Below are 18,367 nucleotides of genomic sequence, written 5' to 3' on the forward strand. Positions count from 1 at the left end.
CCCCCTGATTTTCATCATGGGCCTTTCCACATGGCTGCTTAGGCTTCCTCATGGCATGGCAGCTGGTCTCCAAGAAGGAATGTTGAAAGGGGCAGAAAGCAGAAATGCTAGTCCTCATAAGGCCTGGGCTTGGCAGTCTTCTACCATATTCTATTGGTCACAGTCACAGGGCCAGCCTAGATTCAGAGGAAGGAGAAATAAACTCCCCATCTCGCTGGGGGAGCATGTGCGTACAGAAAGTAGAGGGGTTGATAAAGGCCGTCCTCAGAGTATCTACTACACTGCAGAACACATTTTATATTCCTCAACCCCATGGTCTATTTCTTCTTATTGATCTACACTAGCTGTTGACGTTGTTAGAAGTGGAACAATACAGAGAGAAAATTGAAACGGACCTTAAAGAGAGTAATACAGCTCTAATGGCTCCTGGGAATCTACTCAGAATCTCAGTCAAGGGCAAGAAAGCAAAGCCATGGACTTCCATCCCCCTTTCGGTCACACTATCACCTCTTTCATTTGTCTTACCTACTCAGGTTTCACTTCACATGAACAAAGGTTTTCCTGGCCAAAAAATTTTGAAAATCATGTACTAGTCCAGCTTCATACACAAAACATAAATTCCATCTCTGCTATTTCTGACAAGAGCTTGCCTAGTCGATGCTTAAATATGTCTGGAAATGGGGAGCTCACTTCTTGGTTAGAGATGTTTTCTCTTTTTTAAAAAAAAGTTTTTTATTGACTTTAGAGAGAGAAGAAGAGGGATAGACAAGTAGAAACATCAGTGAGAGAGAGAAAGAGAGAGACATCTATCAGCTGCCTCTTGCACTCCTCCTACTGGGGATGGAGCCTGCAACCCCGCCATGTGCCCTGACTGGGAATCAGGTCAATGCTCAACCACTGAGCCACCAGCCCGGCTAGACATGTTTCTATGACACCAAGAGTACAACCACTTCCCCATGTCTTCCAACTGTGGGCCATTTTCATGTCCTTTGATGACTCCAAATTAGTCTACATTCACATCACAAGGACTTCTTGCCCCAGCTCTCCATGGTAATGCCCAATGCAATGTACATATACCTGCTTCGGTGACTAGTGATGCCCCCTGTTTATGAGTTGACACAGAAATGTCATTACCTCCCTCCTAATTACTTTTCTAGAGCATTCAATTCCGCACATCTTTTGTGGCTCAGAAATCCTCAGGGGAAGAGGAAACCCTGTGTTGCCATAGTGACCTGATAGCACTTTATTTGTTAGGCTAGGGTTTCTCAACCTTTGCACTACTGACGTTTTGGGCTCAATAGTTCTTTGTTGTCCTGTAGGATGTTTGGCAGTGTCTTTGGCCTCTACCTACTAGATCCCAGTAGCACCTCTTCCCCGAGTCTTAACAGTAAAAGTGTCTCCAGACATTGCCCAGTGTTCCCTGGAGGAGGCAAATTGCCCCAGCTGAGAACCATTAGTTTAACATAATAGAAATTTTTTACACTCAGCAATCCAATATGGATCTACCTGGCCGATGGGCAGCCTCCCTCCACAGGTAATAATAGGGATCCAGCCTCCTTGCATCTCTTGGTTCTTCTATCCTTTAGGACCCTGGAATCCCTGGTCCCAGCCAGTGGGAGGCAAGAGAGAGAAGGCACATCCACTTCTTGGCCACATGGGCCCAGAAATGACAAATGTCATACCCTTTCACGTTCTATAAATGAAGACTAGTCACACTGATACCGAACCCAGGTTCAGCTGCCTGCCACTCAAAAGCCGATAATTAAGAGACAAGGGTGGGTGAAAGGAAAGTAGGTTTATTCAAGAACTGGCAGCCTGAGAAGATGTTGGACTGATGTGGAAAAGACCATCCTAACAATTGGACGCAGGCAGGGTTTTTTGTAAGGAGGAAGAAAGAAAAACAGAACAAAGGAATCGAAAGGAGGGGGCTGAGAGTTCCCCATTGAGAGGACCACGGTCTGTTCCAATAACTGGTTGAAGGTCGGCTAATCTCCCGGAGCTGGAAGACCTGGAGGGTGGAGTCTGATTCTTTTAAAGCTAGTTCCTAGAATTTATTATTATTTTTTTTGGTAATCCTCCCCCAAGGCTATTTTTTCCATTGCTTTTTCAGAGAGAGTGGACAGTGCGTGGGGGGGGGGGGAGATGTGAGAGAGACACATCAACGAGTTGCCTCCCCCACGAACAGGGCCGGGGATCAAGCCTGCCTTCAAGGTACCTGCCCTTGGCTGGCATCGAACCTGGGACCCTTCAAGTCTGCGGCCGAAGCTCTAACAGCTGAGCAAAACCGGCCAGGGCAGTTCCTAGAATTCTTTAGCAAGCAGGCTGTTTATCTGAAGTTACACATTAGCCAACAGGTCGTCATTTACAGAAAGGATGTCAAAAGAAACCCAGAAGTGGAGGGTTCTGGGCAATGCAGTCTCTGGCTGGGCTGCTGTTATTTAAGTGACAATTCTATGCCTCAGAATGGGAAGCATGGCTTTTGTTGGCCTGTTGGCCAACTCTGCTCCACGCCCGATCTCTACTACACAGATATTGATGAGTGCCCGGATATGTGCCCTTTCAACGCCACATGCACCAATACCCTTGGGACCTACTTTTGCACCTGTCACCCTGGCTTTGTGCCAAGCAACGGACGGCTGAACTTCACAGGGCAAGAGGTGGAATGTAGAGGTGAGTGGAGCGTTGTCTGGACATCCCTGGGAAGAAATATCTCCTTGTTCCTTTGGTTGTTTGATATTCTCGGGCTCTTTGCAGATGTTGATGAGTGTGTTCAAGATCCATCACCATGTGGCCCCAATTCTGCCTGCACCAATGCCCTGGGCTCCTACAGCTGCGGCTGCATTGAGGGCTTTCGTCCCAAGCCTGAAGGCTCCTGGAAATATGGCAACTTCAGCTGCAAACGTAATGATCTCCTGTGTGTCTTGGCAATGCAATCTGTGTCTTGCTCACTCTGCCCACCCGCTGGATCCTTTTCTTACTTCCACCTCATACCCATGTTCCCTCTTTATTCATTCATTGACTTACTCATTCATTAATTCACTCATTCAATACATTATTTTTGGAGCATCTTTTAATTAGTTAATGAATCAAACCGACCCCTGCACTAAGTACTGAGAACTCAGTCCTGGAGATGATGGACATGATACTTGCTTATAGTCTAGGGAAGAAAGTAGAGAGCACATATGTAATTATTTAATGACCACGATGAATGTGACCATTTAAAAATCTTAGAACACCTTGGAGTGACTAATGGGATATTTAATATGCTGCTGGCAAATACCATTTAAGCTGAAGCTTGAAGCAAGAGTAGGAATTATCCAGATGAAGCATGGAGATCACATGCAAAGGGCCTGAGGCTAACACAGAGAAAGGGCAGAGGGAAATGGCATTACCTGCATCTGAGAAGGTGGGCAAAGGTCAGATTCTGCAGGATATTGTGAGACATTCAAAGAATTTTTGAGTCTTTTTTTGCCAAGAACAATGAGAAACAATAAGATGTTTACAAAATTTAAATTATGGATTATTTGAGACGTTAAAAATATAGATAACTTACATGGAAGCAATGAAGTACAGTAATAAAATGAATCTCTCTGAGGCCCTTGCCAACATAAGAAGTAGAATATAATTGATGGCCTTGCTTCTCCCCCATTCCATATCCCTGTCTCTGTCCCAGAGGGAACCACTTTGAACTTTGTGTTCATAATTACCCTACTTAAAAAATATTTCTCCCCTTGTATGTATTCCTAAGCAATACCTTGGTTAGTTTTGTTTGCTTTGGAGCTTTATAAAACATCTTAGAGTCCCTGTTGCTGTAGGGTATAGTACGTTTATTTCCACTGTTGTATAATATGGCAATAGATGGATTTAAGCAGGGTGTGAGGCAATTGGACTTGCTTAGTCATATCTTGCTTTGGTTAAGTTTGATTTTGATTGGGTTGCTTTTGTTTTCTTCCTAGGAGTACCCTTCAAGTGTAAAGAAGACGTGATGCCCAACAATAAACATGTCCTACTATGCCAAGTGGGAGCAGCAGTGGAGCCTGAAGATGTAAGTATTTTTGAAAGTATTTTTTTTAAAGATTTTTTTATTGATTTTTAGAAAGAGAGGAAGGGAAAGAGAGAGAGAAACAAACATCAGTGTGAAAGCAAAACACCAATTCGCCGCCTCCTACATGCCCACCGGGCATTGAGCCTGCAACTGGGGCATGTGCCCTGAACAGGAATTGAACAGGCAACCTTTAGGTACACAGGATGATGCCCAACCAACTTAAGTTTTCCTGGAAGCCAATTAAATAGGATATTGTTTGCATCTTTAACAAAGGTAAAATGAGCAGTGCCCTAAAACAGACAGCAGTTTATTTCTCTCTTTGTAACAGTCTGAGTGTAGGCTGCTGAGAGCTGATATGATGGCTCCATAATGCTCTGCCATCATTGACACAAGACTCCCTCGTTGTGGCCCAAGATGGCTGCTGCAGCCCCTGCCATCACATCTGCATTCCAGCTGGTGGGCGTGGGAGAAGGGGAATTGAAAAGCACTGCCCTTTTCTTTAAGACTATGACACAGTATCGCTTCTGCTTATCTCTTATTCGCCAGAAAGTAGTCACATGGTCACACAGCCAAAAGGAAAGCCTAGAAGGGAGGCCATTTGCTTACTTAAAACTTGGAGATTCTTTTACTAAAAGAAGAAAAGATGTTGGAGTCTCACTACCAGTGAAAGTGTTGGGACTGCATGTGTGTGACATAGGATGGATGTGACACAGCCCCCAGGGCAGCCAAAGAGGAATGTGGATGTCCTGGTTCTCAAGTAAAGTCATTGTAGTGAGTCCAGTCTTCATGAGACTCGATAGGAACTGAGGTCACTATCTTAAATCTGAGCTTGGAAATTAGCTTAGGAATTCTCATGCACTTTGGACCACTGTTGTTTTTTATATTGTGATAAAACACACATAAAAGACTCACCATTTAAACCATTTTAAAGCGTACAATTGTTAGGCAAAGTGATTCCCGGTACTTAAAATTTTGACAGTTGCTGTCTAATGAAGCAAGCTGACACCAATTCACCCCTGGTGAGGTGGGCCCATTTCACCTGAAAGGAATGTTCTTGCATAGATGAGAGGGCCCATTAAGCTGTTTTCTGCTTTGGAGTAAATGGTACTTAACCAGGACGTGCTGCTGGCTCGGAGCCACCGTGTTCTTGGAGGCCGATGTATCAATCAGACTCCATCCCCTTTCGGGGCTGGTATCTGCCGGCCCGCTGCCGCCCCCGGGCGCTGCTTCTGTCCATAACTTCCCCTGGTGAACTCTTGATGTCATTCTGGAGTTGTCAGCCTCTTGCCCCCAGGAAACTTTCCCAAGAAATGGCGAGCCAGCCAGGAGACCGGGGAAAGGGGAAAGGGAAAGAGGCTTCCTGGGGCCATCCTGGGTTAGCCGTTGGCCTCCATGTGGGGAAGGGGGGCCCCTATGTTGGATGCTTGTGGTCACTGTGTGCGCACGGGGACCCCTGCAAACGCTGGCAGGGCTGGTGCCTTGCTTGCTGAGCACTGTCTGGCCCACTGTGGTAACGAAGGACCCTGTACAAGAAACTTGAATAATCAGAGAATACTCCCTGGTTGAATTGCTAGATATTGTGGCTAAATTTCAACAAAAGGCACAAGAAAGCCTTTCAACTTTGGATGGCAAGGCTTTGGGACACAAGCTGATGGGATCTCTCTCCCGACCTCAAGGGAAAAAAATGAACAAATATCACCAGTCACCCAGCACTAAGGCATATTTTATAGGGCCAGGCCCAGGGAGATCATTCTTTAATGGACTGGATAATGGATGTGGGAGGCCTGGTGGAATGAGGGAGGCCTACCAGGACAAGCTAATCCCTGGAAGTCCATTGAGGAGCCTCACTATTTGTTGCCAGAAGTAGGAATGAGACAGACTATCTATGCCCAGGTGTTTGAGGGGCCCACAAAGCTATATTTCCTGCTAGTAGGAAAAAATCATCTGGCTCCCGTCCAAGCAGGGTGCCTTCCCCTTGTTTAGTGTTCATTTCCCCAATCCAGGAAAATACTTTGGGAATGGATATTCAAGGAAAAACATTCCTGGGGGAATTTTGTCTCCAAGTGCAGGGTAAGGGCCCCCTGAGAGGCCAGGCCCTTTGGGAACCTGCCAGCCTCTTTCTTCGGTCTCTGGGCTCTGGGAAATTCTCACAACCACTGAGGGGCATTTAGTACATTCACAGTGATGCGCAACCACCACTTCCAGCTCCAAAACATTCTCGTCACCCCCAAGAGAAACCCTGTGCCTATTCAGTCACTGCCATTCCTTCCCCAGCCCTGGCAGATACTAATGGACTTTCTATCTCCATGGGCGTGTCTGTTCCGGACACCTCACATCAGGGGACTCACGCGCTGTATGGCCTTGTGTCTGCCTCTCTCACTGAGCATCATGGTTTCAAGGTTCATCCATGTTATAGCGAGTGTCCGCGCTTCCCTCCTTTTCATGGATGAGTAGAATTCAATTTAGACACTGATTTTTTTCACACACTTCCCCATCTTTCTATCCTCCTATATAGTTTTGCTTTTATGTTGTTTCGATGTTTTATTCGTGGAAGAGAGAAGTGCTGTGGTTTCAATTTTGATCATATGGTGAGTTTTTATTTCCCTGAGAACTCTACAGACTCATGACGCCTCCGGGACTAAGGGCCACCCCATACGGTGGGCTTGGTGGCCCAGTTGGTACCTGAATGCTTGGGGAGGAATAGGTCAATGCTCATGAATGCGCTTTCTTCCGGGCGCAGGTTTCCTTTTGCGCACTACTGAATGCCACCTTCAGCGTTCTGGACGGGGCCTGTGCAAACAACACCACTGTTGTTTCTATGAAGGTAATGACGACGTCTTTGTGATTGTATTTCATGTTTTAAACATCCCAGGGGACACTTTGGGTGCAGAAAGCCCTCTTTATAATTGAGTTGTGAGTTAACATTTAATTTATCAAAGTTATAAGGTTTTAAAAGTTAACATACAGTAAAATTGCCCCTTTCTGGACAAGTTTTATCACTACCGGAGCAGATTGGTATAACTACCACCACAATCAGAATACAGAACAGTTCCCTTGGGCTTCCCCTTTATAGTCACATACTCTGTCCACCACCAGCCCCTATAAATCCCTGATCTGTTCTGTCATAGCTTTATCTTTTTAAAACATATAAATGGAATCACACAGTATGTGGTCCTTTGTGTCTGGCTTTTTTCACTCAGCACACTCAGCACAATGCCTTTGAGAGCTGTCAATGCTGTGTTTATTAATAGTCCCATGCCCTTTTTTTGGTAACCATTAGTGACATTTAGTACATTCACAATGTTGAGCAGCCATCACCACTATAGTTCCAGAATATTCTTACCACCCCAAAAGGAAACTGCATAAGCATCTCCCTTCATCCCCCAACCCAGCAACCACTAATCTACTTTCTGTCTCTGTGGATTTGCCTGTTCTGGACATTTCATGTAAACGGAATCACACACTCTGAGGCCTTTTTTGTCTGGCTCCTCTCACTGAGCATCATGTGTTCAAGGTCCATCCACATTGCAATGAGTGGCAGTGCCTCATTCCTTTTCATGGCTGAGTAATATTCCCCATGTATGGATGGTCCATAGACTGTTTATCCACCCATCTTTAAAGAATATTTGAATTGTTTCCACTTGAACAGCACCTCTTCATTTCCTACCCCCACCCCAGCTTTTAGTGATTATCAGTAGAGATGCTATAAACATTCACGTACAGTTTTTTGTGTGCATGTTCCTGAATTTATATTTCTCTAGGGTATGTACCTAGGAGTGGGATTAGTAGATCATTACAACTGTAGATTTAAAACCTAGTTTTTCTTTAGTCTTTAAGTTGGACTAATGGAAGTTATTTTATTTTTTTTGTATGAAAACAAGAGTAACACTTTCATTTATAATTTAATTAATTTAAAATTAACTTATTATTGTAACATACTTATTCCTTAAATGTACATTTATTCATAGGGTTTTTAGATTAAACTTCTATAAATGATTAACTATTTAGTTTAAATTCCCTCAAACACTTTATAGTATGTTTATAAATATTCTTATTTCCCCCAAATTTCAAGTACCTAGTAATGAGGAAATTTACAAACCTAAAAGGCATGGTCACTATGTCCTTAAGGGATTCATAAATCTAATCAAATGTATAAATATTATAATTTAGGCTTTAAAATGTTTAATACAATTTATAAACAGCTACATTCTCTTAAATTGTTTATGTTAAAATCACAAGTCTAATTGTTTTTTTCAGTGAAATCACGTGGTTAATTGGTTAGCTTCTCAAATGTGTCAAATTGTCCCAAACCCTTCAAATAGATTTCCTGATTATGCCAAAAATTACAAAATCTTCTAAATTTAACACAAAAGTATTACCACTGTCGAGTCTGTTTGCCTATATTAAAGTTAAAAACTAAGCTAAATTAGTTATATTAATTTTTTACTTCCCTGAGAATACAAAATAAACTACCTAGCTAAGAACAGATTTAACATTTCAAAGGGAGTTTTGATGTGATTTCATTAGCCACTTTTTTCAGGGTGACTCTAGTTGAGATGTTTTCTGCTATGTGGGTGGGGAGGGGCCCCAAACTCCTGACTTTCAGCTGGGAAACAGTTACAGATCTCAGTGCACCTGTTTCTCCTGGACAATCATCTCTCAAGTTTCATCCTGACCCAGTTTTTATTGAAAAACTTTCCCACCTTTTTATTACCTAATTTGAATAAATAGTATCCCTGCTAAGATTTAGGTTAATTTCCTTCACTGTCTGACCGGATTCAATCAGTTTCTTCCTTGATTTATTAGGTTGTGAATTATATATATATGTATGTATGTATATATATATATGTTGGTTGGGGTCAGAGTCACCTTTTATAGTTATTTATTGACAATAATCACGGGAATAGTATCAACATTACTATTACTATTATTATTATTGCTGGTTGTTTCTTACCTCTATTCCACAGACATAAGCCATGTAGCATTTACATGTGTATTTTCTATACCTCTTTACTTTGTGAGTGTACCACAGACACACACAGACATTGAAGCCATTTATTATCGAGCACCTACTGTGAGAGGTTTAGAGCAGTGACTGAGGATTCAGCCTGATTCCACACTGCCAGCAATCAAAACTTGGTCCTGCCACCTACTACATATGTGACCTTGTTTCTCCATCCAAAAACGGAAATGGTAATAGGCTATACCTTCTAGATCTCTTTCTAAAGTTAAATAAGTTAATATGTGACACTTAAAACAATACCTGGCTCATAGTAAGTGTTAGTTATTTTTATTCTATGTGCCAGAAACATAAATACCATAGATATAACATTTTAAAGTAGCTTTTTAAACTAAATGAGATAATATATGCAGGTCAGTCTGTAATGTGCTTTACTTAACAGTAGCTCACGGACCTTTCGCTTGTTAAGTCGTTGACACACAGCTTCATTCTTTTATTAGCAGCTGCGCCTGAATTTGATTTCATCATTTACTTAAACCGATCTGTTGGACATTGAGCCTCTCTGACTTCTAGCTATCACAAACCACACTGGAATGCACATCACCGAATTAGATCCTTGCAGAATTTTAAAGTATTTCTGGAAAGATTAATTCCTAGAAGGGGAGATTTTGGGTCAAAGAGTATGTACAGTTTATGCCGTTACAGGGGCTGACTTACTGCACCACCTAAAGAATGCACCGATTTGCATTCCCAGTGGGGTCTCTTGAATCAGGAAAAGTGAGGCTGAGCGGACGCCCTTTTTATTCTTCATCAGCCTAGACTGTCAAACCACTCTCTTGATGAGAGAGGACAGGTGCTATTTCATGGAGGAGAGAGAGAGGAGAGAGATAAAGAGAGAGACAGAGAGAGAAGAAAGAGACAGAGAGAGAGAGAGACTAAAAGGCTGACAGAGACTGAGACAGCCAGAGAGAGAGGGCGAGAGAGGAGAGAGCAAAGCGAGTGAACACCCTTTTCCTTGCAGAGTTCGGCTGAGAGCTTCGCCTCTGTGCTTGAACAAACACGCATGTGGGCCAACTTCACCAAAGATGAGACATCCACCCTGGCCACAGTCTTAATGGAGAGCGTGGAAAGCACCACATTGGCAGCTCTTCTGAAACCCTCCTCAACGAATGGCAGTGACACTGTTCAGACGGAGCACTTAGGTAGGACATATCCTCCCTGGCAAGGTCGCACCTGGGTGCTGAGTTTGACAAGTGATTTCAGTGATGTGATTCTCCATACGCCGTTTGCCCAACTGTTTGAAACCTCTGAATCCAGCAAAGCAACTCCAATCATGTTATCAATACCTCTCATGGATTGAGTGCTGGGCGCTGTGTTGAGTGTGTGCCAGGCACCGTGTTTGGAGTGTGACATTAATCCACTCAGCAAATGTTTGTTGCGTGCCTACTGTGTGCAGGTGTTAAGGGCCGATAGTCACTTGCTGTGTTCAAATATTTCCAGCTCTCTCTTCTGGGCCCATGGCAGGATGGTACTTCCTCGCTTGGAGTTGGATGGGATTTTTGTGACTAGTCCTGGTCAATGGATTGTGAATGCAATAGTTGCCAGTATGAGACTTTCCAGAGCTTTCTTTCCCTCTGCCCTAGTGACAGGTCATGTTTCAGATCACAGTTTCTCCACCTGTGCAGGTCTCAATGTAAGAACAAAGCAGAGGACAGTCCCAAGTCAACGCACTACAGGGAAATGATTGTTACTTTTAATCCACTAAAATTTGGGGTTGTTTGTTACTGAGGCATAACTGATCCTCTCCTGACTGATACACCCAGAACATGTGTGATCTGTGACCACTTGGGAATCCTGGGTGCTGTAGACCTTTTACATCAGCACCCCACTCATGGTACTTGTTCTAGGATCAGTCACATAACCTTAGGAATTTCTATCCCGGTAGGTTCCTGGGAGGCCAAGATGTGGGAAATAGAATACTTGGTGGACTTCCACCAACAGTGAACAAGACTAACCTCATGAGTATTATGTTTTGTTAGGGTGAGTCAGTCAAACACACATCTGGTATACCAGACAGAGCTAGTGCTACAGAGAAACATGCAGTAGGACAAGAGGCTAGAGGGGGTCAGGATGAGGGGAGCGTTGCTATCTCACAGGGTGGTTAGGGAAGAGTCTCACTGGGGCAGGGACCTGAGGGAAGGAAGCCATGTAAATATTTGGAGAAAGCGAATATGGGAATAGTTGGTGAGTTCAGGCAACACTGAGAAGGCCAGTGTGGCCGACGTGGAGGAGAGGATGGTAAGAGCTGTAGGAGGAGTCAGAAAAGAAAGGGAGAGGAAGATTTTGGAGACAAGTGTAGGGACATGGGATTTTATTTGAAGTAAACTGGGGGGCAGAATTGGAGAATCTGAGAAGAGGAATGACATTGTATTTTGAAGGGTATCTCTGGTTCCATTATCTATTGTGTTTTCAGGAAAAGTCCTATAATTATGGCCATGTTACAGGTGAGAAAACTGAGGCTCAGAGAGGTTAAAACTTTGCTCAAGTTTACACAGCTGGGGAGCAGCAGAGCTGAACCTCCCAGTCAGTGCAGAACCTGAGCCCTTGTCCACATGCTGGGCTTATTTCAGTCCCTTCCTGTTCTCTTTGGCTTTGGAAAACTCAGCTAAATTTGGAGTATTGAGAGTGCTATAAGGTTGTAGCCTTCGTCACTGTTGACGGCAACCCATCTTTCGCTGATGCATCCCCTAAGGCGTAAGAGCTCACTCCTGGAGCTCCCACTCCTTTGTTTGCCGCTCCCACCCACCCGCCCATCGTTCATGAAGGGGCTCAAGTGCGTCCCCAGGATCAATTGGCCTTTCTGTTCTTTCCGTGGCTTACAACCAAGGATGCGAACCCGTGTCAGAAACCCAGATCAACCCACTTTCTGGCTGATGTCATGCAAGGTCTCCCTTTCTCCTTTTAGATATTGAGAGCAAAGTCATCAAGGAAGAGTGCATTGGAGAGAATGTGACCTTTAACTTGAAAGCCAAAGGGGATAACATGATGATCAGCTGTTCCACAATTGAAGAATCGGAATCCGTAGGTACAGACCTGCCCGTGAGAGTCGAGGAGGGCGGTTGGGTGCCTTCAGTCAGCAAATGTTAATCGATCCCCTCTTAGCAGTGAGGGAATCATGATGGTGGAGGCAGAAGTAGTCCGTGGCCTCAGGGAGCTTTCCATCTGCTGGGGAAATCAGACATTGAATAAATACTCTCACAGTACTGGGGTACTGAGGGCTTCACTCTCCAGTGCAGCAGCTACTGACCACATTTGGTCCTTGAGCGCTTGAAATGTGGTATAACTGTGAGTGTAAAATTTATACTGATTCCAAAGGCCGGGTGCAAAAAAAAAAAAGATGTAAGAGGTCTTATTAATAATTTTTATATTGATTGCATGTTGAAATGTTATTTTGCAGTGTGAGTTAAAAATTATTATAATTAATTTTACCTGGTTTTTCCTTTTCTAAAATGTGACCACAAGAAAATTTAAAATTACACATGTGGCTGATACTGTGCTTCTAGCGGACAGTGCCGCTCTGTATCGGTGTTGGCAAGCTTTTCCTGTAGAGGGCTGGTTGGTAATTATTTTAGGCGTTGAGGACAATATAATCTCTGTTCCAGTTCTTCATCTCTGCCATCATAGTGCAAAAGCATTCATAGACAATACGTAAATGCATGCGTGTGGCTGTGCTACAATACAACTTTTATTTAGGAAAAAAAACCCAGACCCAGGCGATGGCTCCGTTGGCCTGTCGGCCATCGTCAGCCACCCCCTGATCGATTTGCTCTCCGGAGGGCACAGGGGGCAGGCCTAGGACACATCCCTGAAGACCACCAACATTGAAAGGGGAAACTCACCCAAGAGACTAAATGAGAACAACCAAAAACGTGGGAGGGGAACTGAATTCCCACTGCTGAGTCAAATTGTCCCTTAAAAATACAAATTCAAATTTATATTTAAAGGTAGCCCAGATTTCTCCAGGTGATGGCATCTCGGGATTTTGTTTTTATGGTTCCGCTGAGGGTTACCTGGAAGCCCACTGGTGTTTCAGTCCTCAGAGCAGGCCAGTGATGCACAGGGAATTAAACATGTATGTGTATGCATGTGTTGAGCCATCTGTAATACCTACTGAGCAAATGATTCCTTTTTTTTGCACTTGGGGGACTTGCAGGAACCACTGGCGTGGCGTTTGTCTCCTATGAGGGTATGGAGTCTGTTCTAGATGAGAGCTTCTTCCAAGACCCTCAGACCCCCTTGACCAACTCCAAGAGGAAGCTGAAGATGAATTCTCGCATCATTGGGGGCATCATGACGGGGGAGAAGAAAGAGGGGTTCTCTGACCCAGTCATCTACACTCTGGAGAATATTGAGGTTTGCAAAGAGGTCCCACTGGGCCCCCATCTACCTATTGACAGGCTTGACTCTTATTTCTTATGGGAACCCCTTTACTAGCAACTCAGCCCAGTTTTAGAAGAATGAGCTCTTCTGTCTTCTTAATCCTCACTGGGATATGTTTTTCCTGATTTTAGAGAGAGAGGAAGGGAGAGAGAGAGAAACATAGATCAGTTGCCTCCCATACATGCTACGGCCGGGGATCAAACCTGAAACCTAGGTATGTGCCCTGACTGGGAATTGAATCCTTAGCCTTTTGGTTCATGGGACGACATTCCAACCAACCAAGCCACCCGCCAGGGCTGAGCTCTTCCATTTCTATGTGGTGTCCTTCTATAGTATTCCTCAGCAAATAAGGCTTAGGTTAGATGATGTAATGTTGATGCAGGAACATAACATGGGTTTTAGTCATATTAGCTATGACCAAACCAGTGGCAGAGACAGGTCTGGCACCCAAGACATTTCTTCTCATGACTGTGCACTGACATATCAGCATTTTGCTCCATTCCCTACAGAACACACCTGCATCTTCTTGCCCCAAATGACTCTTGAGTGATCACATTGAATCCACTCAAGAGGGACTCTCAGGTGACCAGGGCCTTTGAATTTTCAGCCAAAGCAGAAGTTTGAGAGGCCCATCTGTGTTTCCTGGAGCACGGACATGGGGAGTGGTAGGTGGACACCATCTGGCTGCGTGGTCCTTGAAGCCTCCAAGATGTATACCGTCTGCAGCTGCAATCGAATGGCGAACCTGGCGATCATCATGGCTTCGGGGGAGCTCACGGTCAGTGCTGGCAGCCCGTGCCCTGGTTCCCCACATCTGTGTGTGCCCTCTCATGGTGTTGTGTGTTATGCGAGTGAGCCGTGAGGATGGAGGAGGTGAGCCATGTCTCTGCCCTGGGGGAATTCATGGTCTGGTTGGGAAGCTATGAGATTCATGTATCAAATGAGAAATGACCCTAAACAGGTACAGGCACAATACCAATCACAGATCCTACTTAATGAGTACCTACTAGGTGTCAGACCCTTTATTTTAAGTTGTTATTTTTAGACTCATTTGATAGGATGGGAGACTGAGGCTCAGGAGTCTGCCCAGTCATGAAGCTTATAATTGGTGGAGGTGGGATTTGAACAGTCTAGCTCCAGAGGTCTCTTTCCACTAAATTATACAAATGGTGCAAGAGGCTGTGCTGTGGGAATTCAGAAGTATTTCAGTGAGATCTGGTGATAGATTAGGAAGGAAATAGAGTTTGAAATGAGACTTGGTGATTGGGTAGATTTGGTAGAGAGGAAAGACACTGTCCCTAGTCCCTGAATGCTATTTAGAGAAATATAATGCTTAGGACTTAAGAGAACCAGATCCCAAGCAAGACTGACCTAGTTTTAAGTCCCATCTCTATCACTTCCTGGCTGTGTTTTCTTGGGCAAGTCACTTAGTGTCTCTGAGCCTTCACCCAGTTCTTTCATCTCAAAATTGAGAACAAGAGAAAAATGATGACAGCTAACACTTCTATGGTACATAATATGTTTGTGGCACAGTTGCAATTTCAGTATTTTCATTGAATGCTCCTAAAATCCTAAACCTATCCTACCTTATAGGTAGTTACTACAGATGAAGAAACTGAGGCACAGAGCAGTTAAGTGTCTTGTCCAAGCTCATACAACTAGAAACAAGCAGAACTGTAGTCAGTTTTCTTAACTACTGTGTCACAATATTGTTGAGAGAAACTCATGAGATGGTACCTGGCATATCTTTACATATCTTTAACACACAGAGAGCAGTCAAATAAGTTAAAAATTATTGATGAATAATGGCATGTGGGAAGGACTCAGCTTGTCATTTCCATTCCCAGAAGCTGGGTGTCTCTGGACACTTATGTATCAGTCCTTGTTCAGTGCTGGAAACAGGAACCACTCTAGGTATTTCAAGCAGGAAGGGATTTAACATAAGGAACAGGGTGCTCCCAAAATTGTTAGAAGGGATGGAGGAGTTGAAGTCAGGGGCTACCACTTGGATTTTGGCTTCAAGATCACCCCTCTGCTGCTGTAATGAGAGGATAAAAATTGCAGCTGTCAGGCCACTCCCCATCCATGGAATTAAAGACTGCACAGCTGGGATGAGGAGTCCAGCCACGGCTCACTCCTGTCTGCAGAAAGTTGGTATCTGCCTCCATTCTGCCTTCCCAAACTTCCCTGTATGCATCTCATTGGAGAACCTGAATGGCATCCAGGACCTTAGCCCCAACAGATTCTGGGAAGTGTAGTTTGTAGACATCCTGCCCTGGTAATACAGGAGTGGGGCATGAGACAGGGGTGGGAATGGGTGCTGATAGATGCCAACAGATGCCAAAGAATGATGGACAATATCTAATTTACACTGAGTGTCAGAGGAAGAAAAGGTCCCCAAGCTCTTTCTGCCCAAGTCAGGAGTCTGTATAACTCTTTTTCCTGCCCAGGGGAATGTTTTTCTCTGTCTGAGTGGACTATCTCTTTCCTGACAGATGGATTTCTCCTTGTACGTCATTAGCTACGTGGGCATGATCATCTCCCTGGTGTGTCTCATCTTCGCCATCGCCACCTTCCTGCTGTGTCGTGCCATTCGCAGCCGCAACACCTACCTCCACTTGCACCTCTGCGTGTGCCTCTTCTTGGCCAAGATTCTCTTCCTCACCGGTGTAGACAAGACTGACAACCAGGTCTCACATCCCTCAGGCTAGGATCCCACCCAGCTTCATTACCTCCACATCTGCCTCTGCTCATCCCTACCCAGCTCTCTCTATAGTAGATCCCACCTCAGGACCTTTGCACATGCTGTGCCCTTTTCATAATACTCATCCTCCAGCACCTCACCTGGTTGACTCCTTCTTAGTGATTGGTCTCAGTTTAAAATCATCTCCCTGATCATGTTATATATTGTGGTAGTCCCTCCTATCACTCTTTAAACCACTGGTTCTCACCTGGGATGATTCTGTCCCCTGGAGGACACTTAGCACTGCTGGAGACATTATTGATTGTCACCACTGGGAGGGGTGCTGCTGGCATCTAGGGGGTGGAGGCCAGAGATGCTGCTAAACATCCTACAACACACAGGACAGCCCCCGTCCCCTCCCCCCACCAACAGAAAATAATCTGGCAGTAGTCTGCAGCTGTCAATACTGCTACAACCGAGAAACTGCCTACCACTCCATTTTCATTCATTCCCAACACTTACTTGAAACTATATTGGTTACTTGTTGTTTTATTGTATATCTACCTTTTCCACTAGACTGTGTACCCTCTGAGAGCAAGAACTTTGGCCAGTTTACCCCCAGAACTGTGCCAGAAACAAAGTAGGCTCTCAGGGTTCTCCCAAAAGGAGCACTATTGACATTTTGGGTGGGTGACCATTCTTTGTACAGAACCACAGCCTCACTGTGTGATGTTTGGCTTCCCAGTCCCTTTGGGAAGTAAATGCTGGTGGTGCACCCCACTCCCATCGTTTGGCCAGCGTTGGGCAAACTTCTATAAAGACACAGAATGCTGATATCCTACGGTTTCTGTTGCAACTGCTCAACTCTGCTGTTTTAGCATGAAAACAGCCATAGAGGATACATTAACGGGTGTGGCCGTGTGCCCATGGAACATTATTTATAAAACAGGCAGCCAGTCCAGTGGCTGTAGTTTGCGAACCTCCCACCCCTATATCTTCAATCATCTCCTAAAGTAGGGTGATCATCTACCCATTTTTACCCCAAATTCTCCCACTTTTAGCATTGACAGTTACATGTCCTAGAAACCTCAGTCCCAGGCAAACCAGGACGACTGGTCACCCTACCAAAGGGATGGCGCCACCTGTGGCAAAGCACAGCTCTATACATGTCTGTGGACTGAATGAATGAGTGGGCTGTGCTTGGGGAATGCCCTTCAAGTAGTCCACCTCCTGCCTTCTTCCCCTGACCCTGACCCTCGGCAGCAGGGGAGGGGAGTCCTGAGTGCACACGCCTCTGCTCCCCAGACAGGCTGCTCCATCATCGCGGGCTTCCTGCACTACTTCTTCCTCGCCTGCTTCTTCTGGATGCTGGTGGAGGCCGGGATGCTCTTCCTTATGGTCAGGAACCTGAAGGTGGTAAACTACTTCCACTCTCGCAACATCAAGATGCCGTATCTCTGCGCCTTCGGCTATGGGCTCCCAGCGCTGGTGGTGGTCGTCGCCGTCAGTGCGCGGCCACAGGGCTACGGGACGCATGACCGGTAAGTGACATCTCCCTCCCCGCCTAAGGCCCTGCTGCCGGGGTTCACGAGGACAATTACAGGAGCCACAAGGAGAGCAACAACAATATCAGGAGTGTGGCTGCCATTTAGTGGGTTTTTTGTGTACTGTTGTTCTCGGGGTGGCCACCCGTGTACAGTAGCACAGGCTGCACAAATCCAGGGGCTTGTTTGCACTACAGTGATGTAAACAGTGGACTTGGTTGTACAGTTTTTAAAAAATCTTAACCCGGGGATCTGTTTTATTATTGATTTTAGAGAGGAAGGGAGGAGAGAGAGAGAGAAAGAGAGAGAAACATGGGTGGGTTGCCTCCGTATGCACCCCAGCCAGGGATGGAACCTGCAACCTAGGGATGTGCCCTGACCAGGAGCTGAACCTGCAGCCTTTTGGTGTACAGGGCGGTGCTCCACCCAGCTGAGCCACCCGGCCAGGGCTTGGTTGTACAGTTTTAAAATCATGGACTCTGGAGCCAACCCGCTTGGCTTTGAGCCTGGCCCCACGGCCTCCTAGCTGTGCTCAGCTGGGCAGGTTACTTAACATCTACATGCTTCCCTGTCCTCCCCTGTACAGCGGGGGCTAAAAACAATGCTCACATCAGAGTGTTGTTGTGCGGGTGAAGCGAGTTACTATCTGCACATCTAAAACGGTGCTGGGCACAGAGGAAAGCATCCTATACGTC

At 45.2% G+C, this 18,367-nt stretch overlaps 1 protein-coding gene across 1 annotated transcript in view; it reads left to right on the forward strand.

Moving 5' to 3' along the window:
- The window catches only part of ADGRE1 (adhesion G protein-coupled receptor E1), a gene marked incomplete at its 5' end in the record, with an annotated part of 46,488 nt that overhangs the window by 12,677 nt on the left and 15,444 nt on the right, over nucleotides 1–18,367 (forward strand). Inside the window, 10 exons of the mRNA XM_081135452.1 lie at nucleotides 2,530–2,670; nucleotides 2,755–2,901; nucleotides 3,957–4,045; nucleotides 6,786–6,869; nucleotides 10,027–10,207; nucleotides 11,971–12,090; nucleotides 13,219–13,418; nucleotides 14,053–14,223; nucleotides 15,941–16,135; nucleotides 17,434–17,669. Coding sequence (XP_080991578.1) covers nucleotides 2,530–2,670; nucleotides 2,755–2,901; nucleotides 3,957–4,045; nucleotides 6,786–6,869; nucleotides 10,027–10,207; nucleotides 11,971–12,090; nucleotides 13,219–13,418; nucleotides 14,053–14,223; nucleotides 15,941–16,135; nucleotides 17,434–17,669 — 1,564 coding nt within the window. The remainder of the gene's footprint in view (nucleotides 1–2,529; nucleotides 2,671–2,754; nucleotides 2,902–3,956; nucleotides 4,046–6,785; nucleotides 6,870–10,026; nucleotides 10,208–11,970; nucleotides 12,091–13,218; nucleotides 13,419–14,052; nucleotides 14,224–15,940; nucleotides 16,136–17,433; nucleotides 17,670–18,367) is intronic.

This window comes from Miniopterus schreibersii (genome assembly GCF_964146895.1).
Source record: "Miniopterus schreibersii genome assembly, chromosome: 4".
NCBI classification, from domain to species: domain Eukaryota; kingdom Metazoa; phylum Chordata; class Mammalia; order Chiroptera; family Miniopteridae; genus Miniopterus; species Miniopterus schreibersii.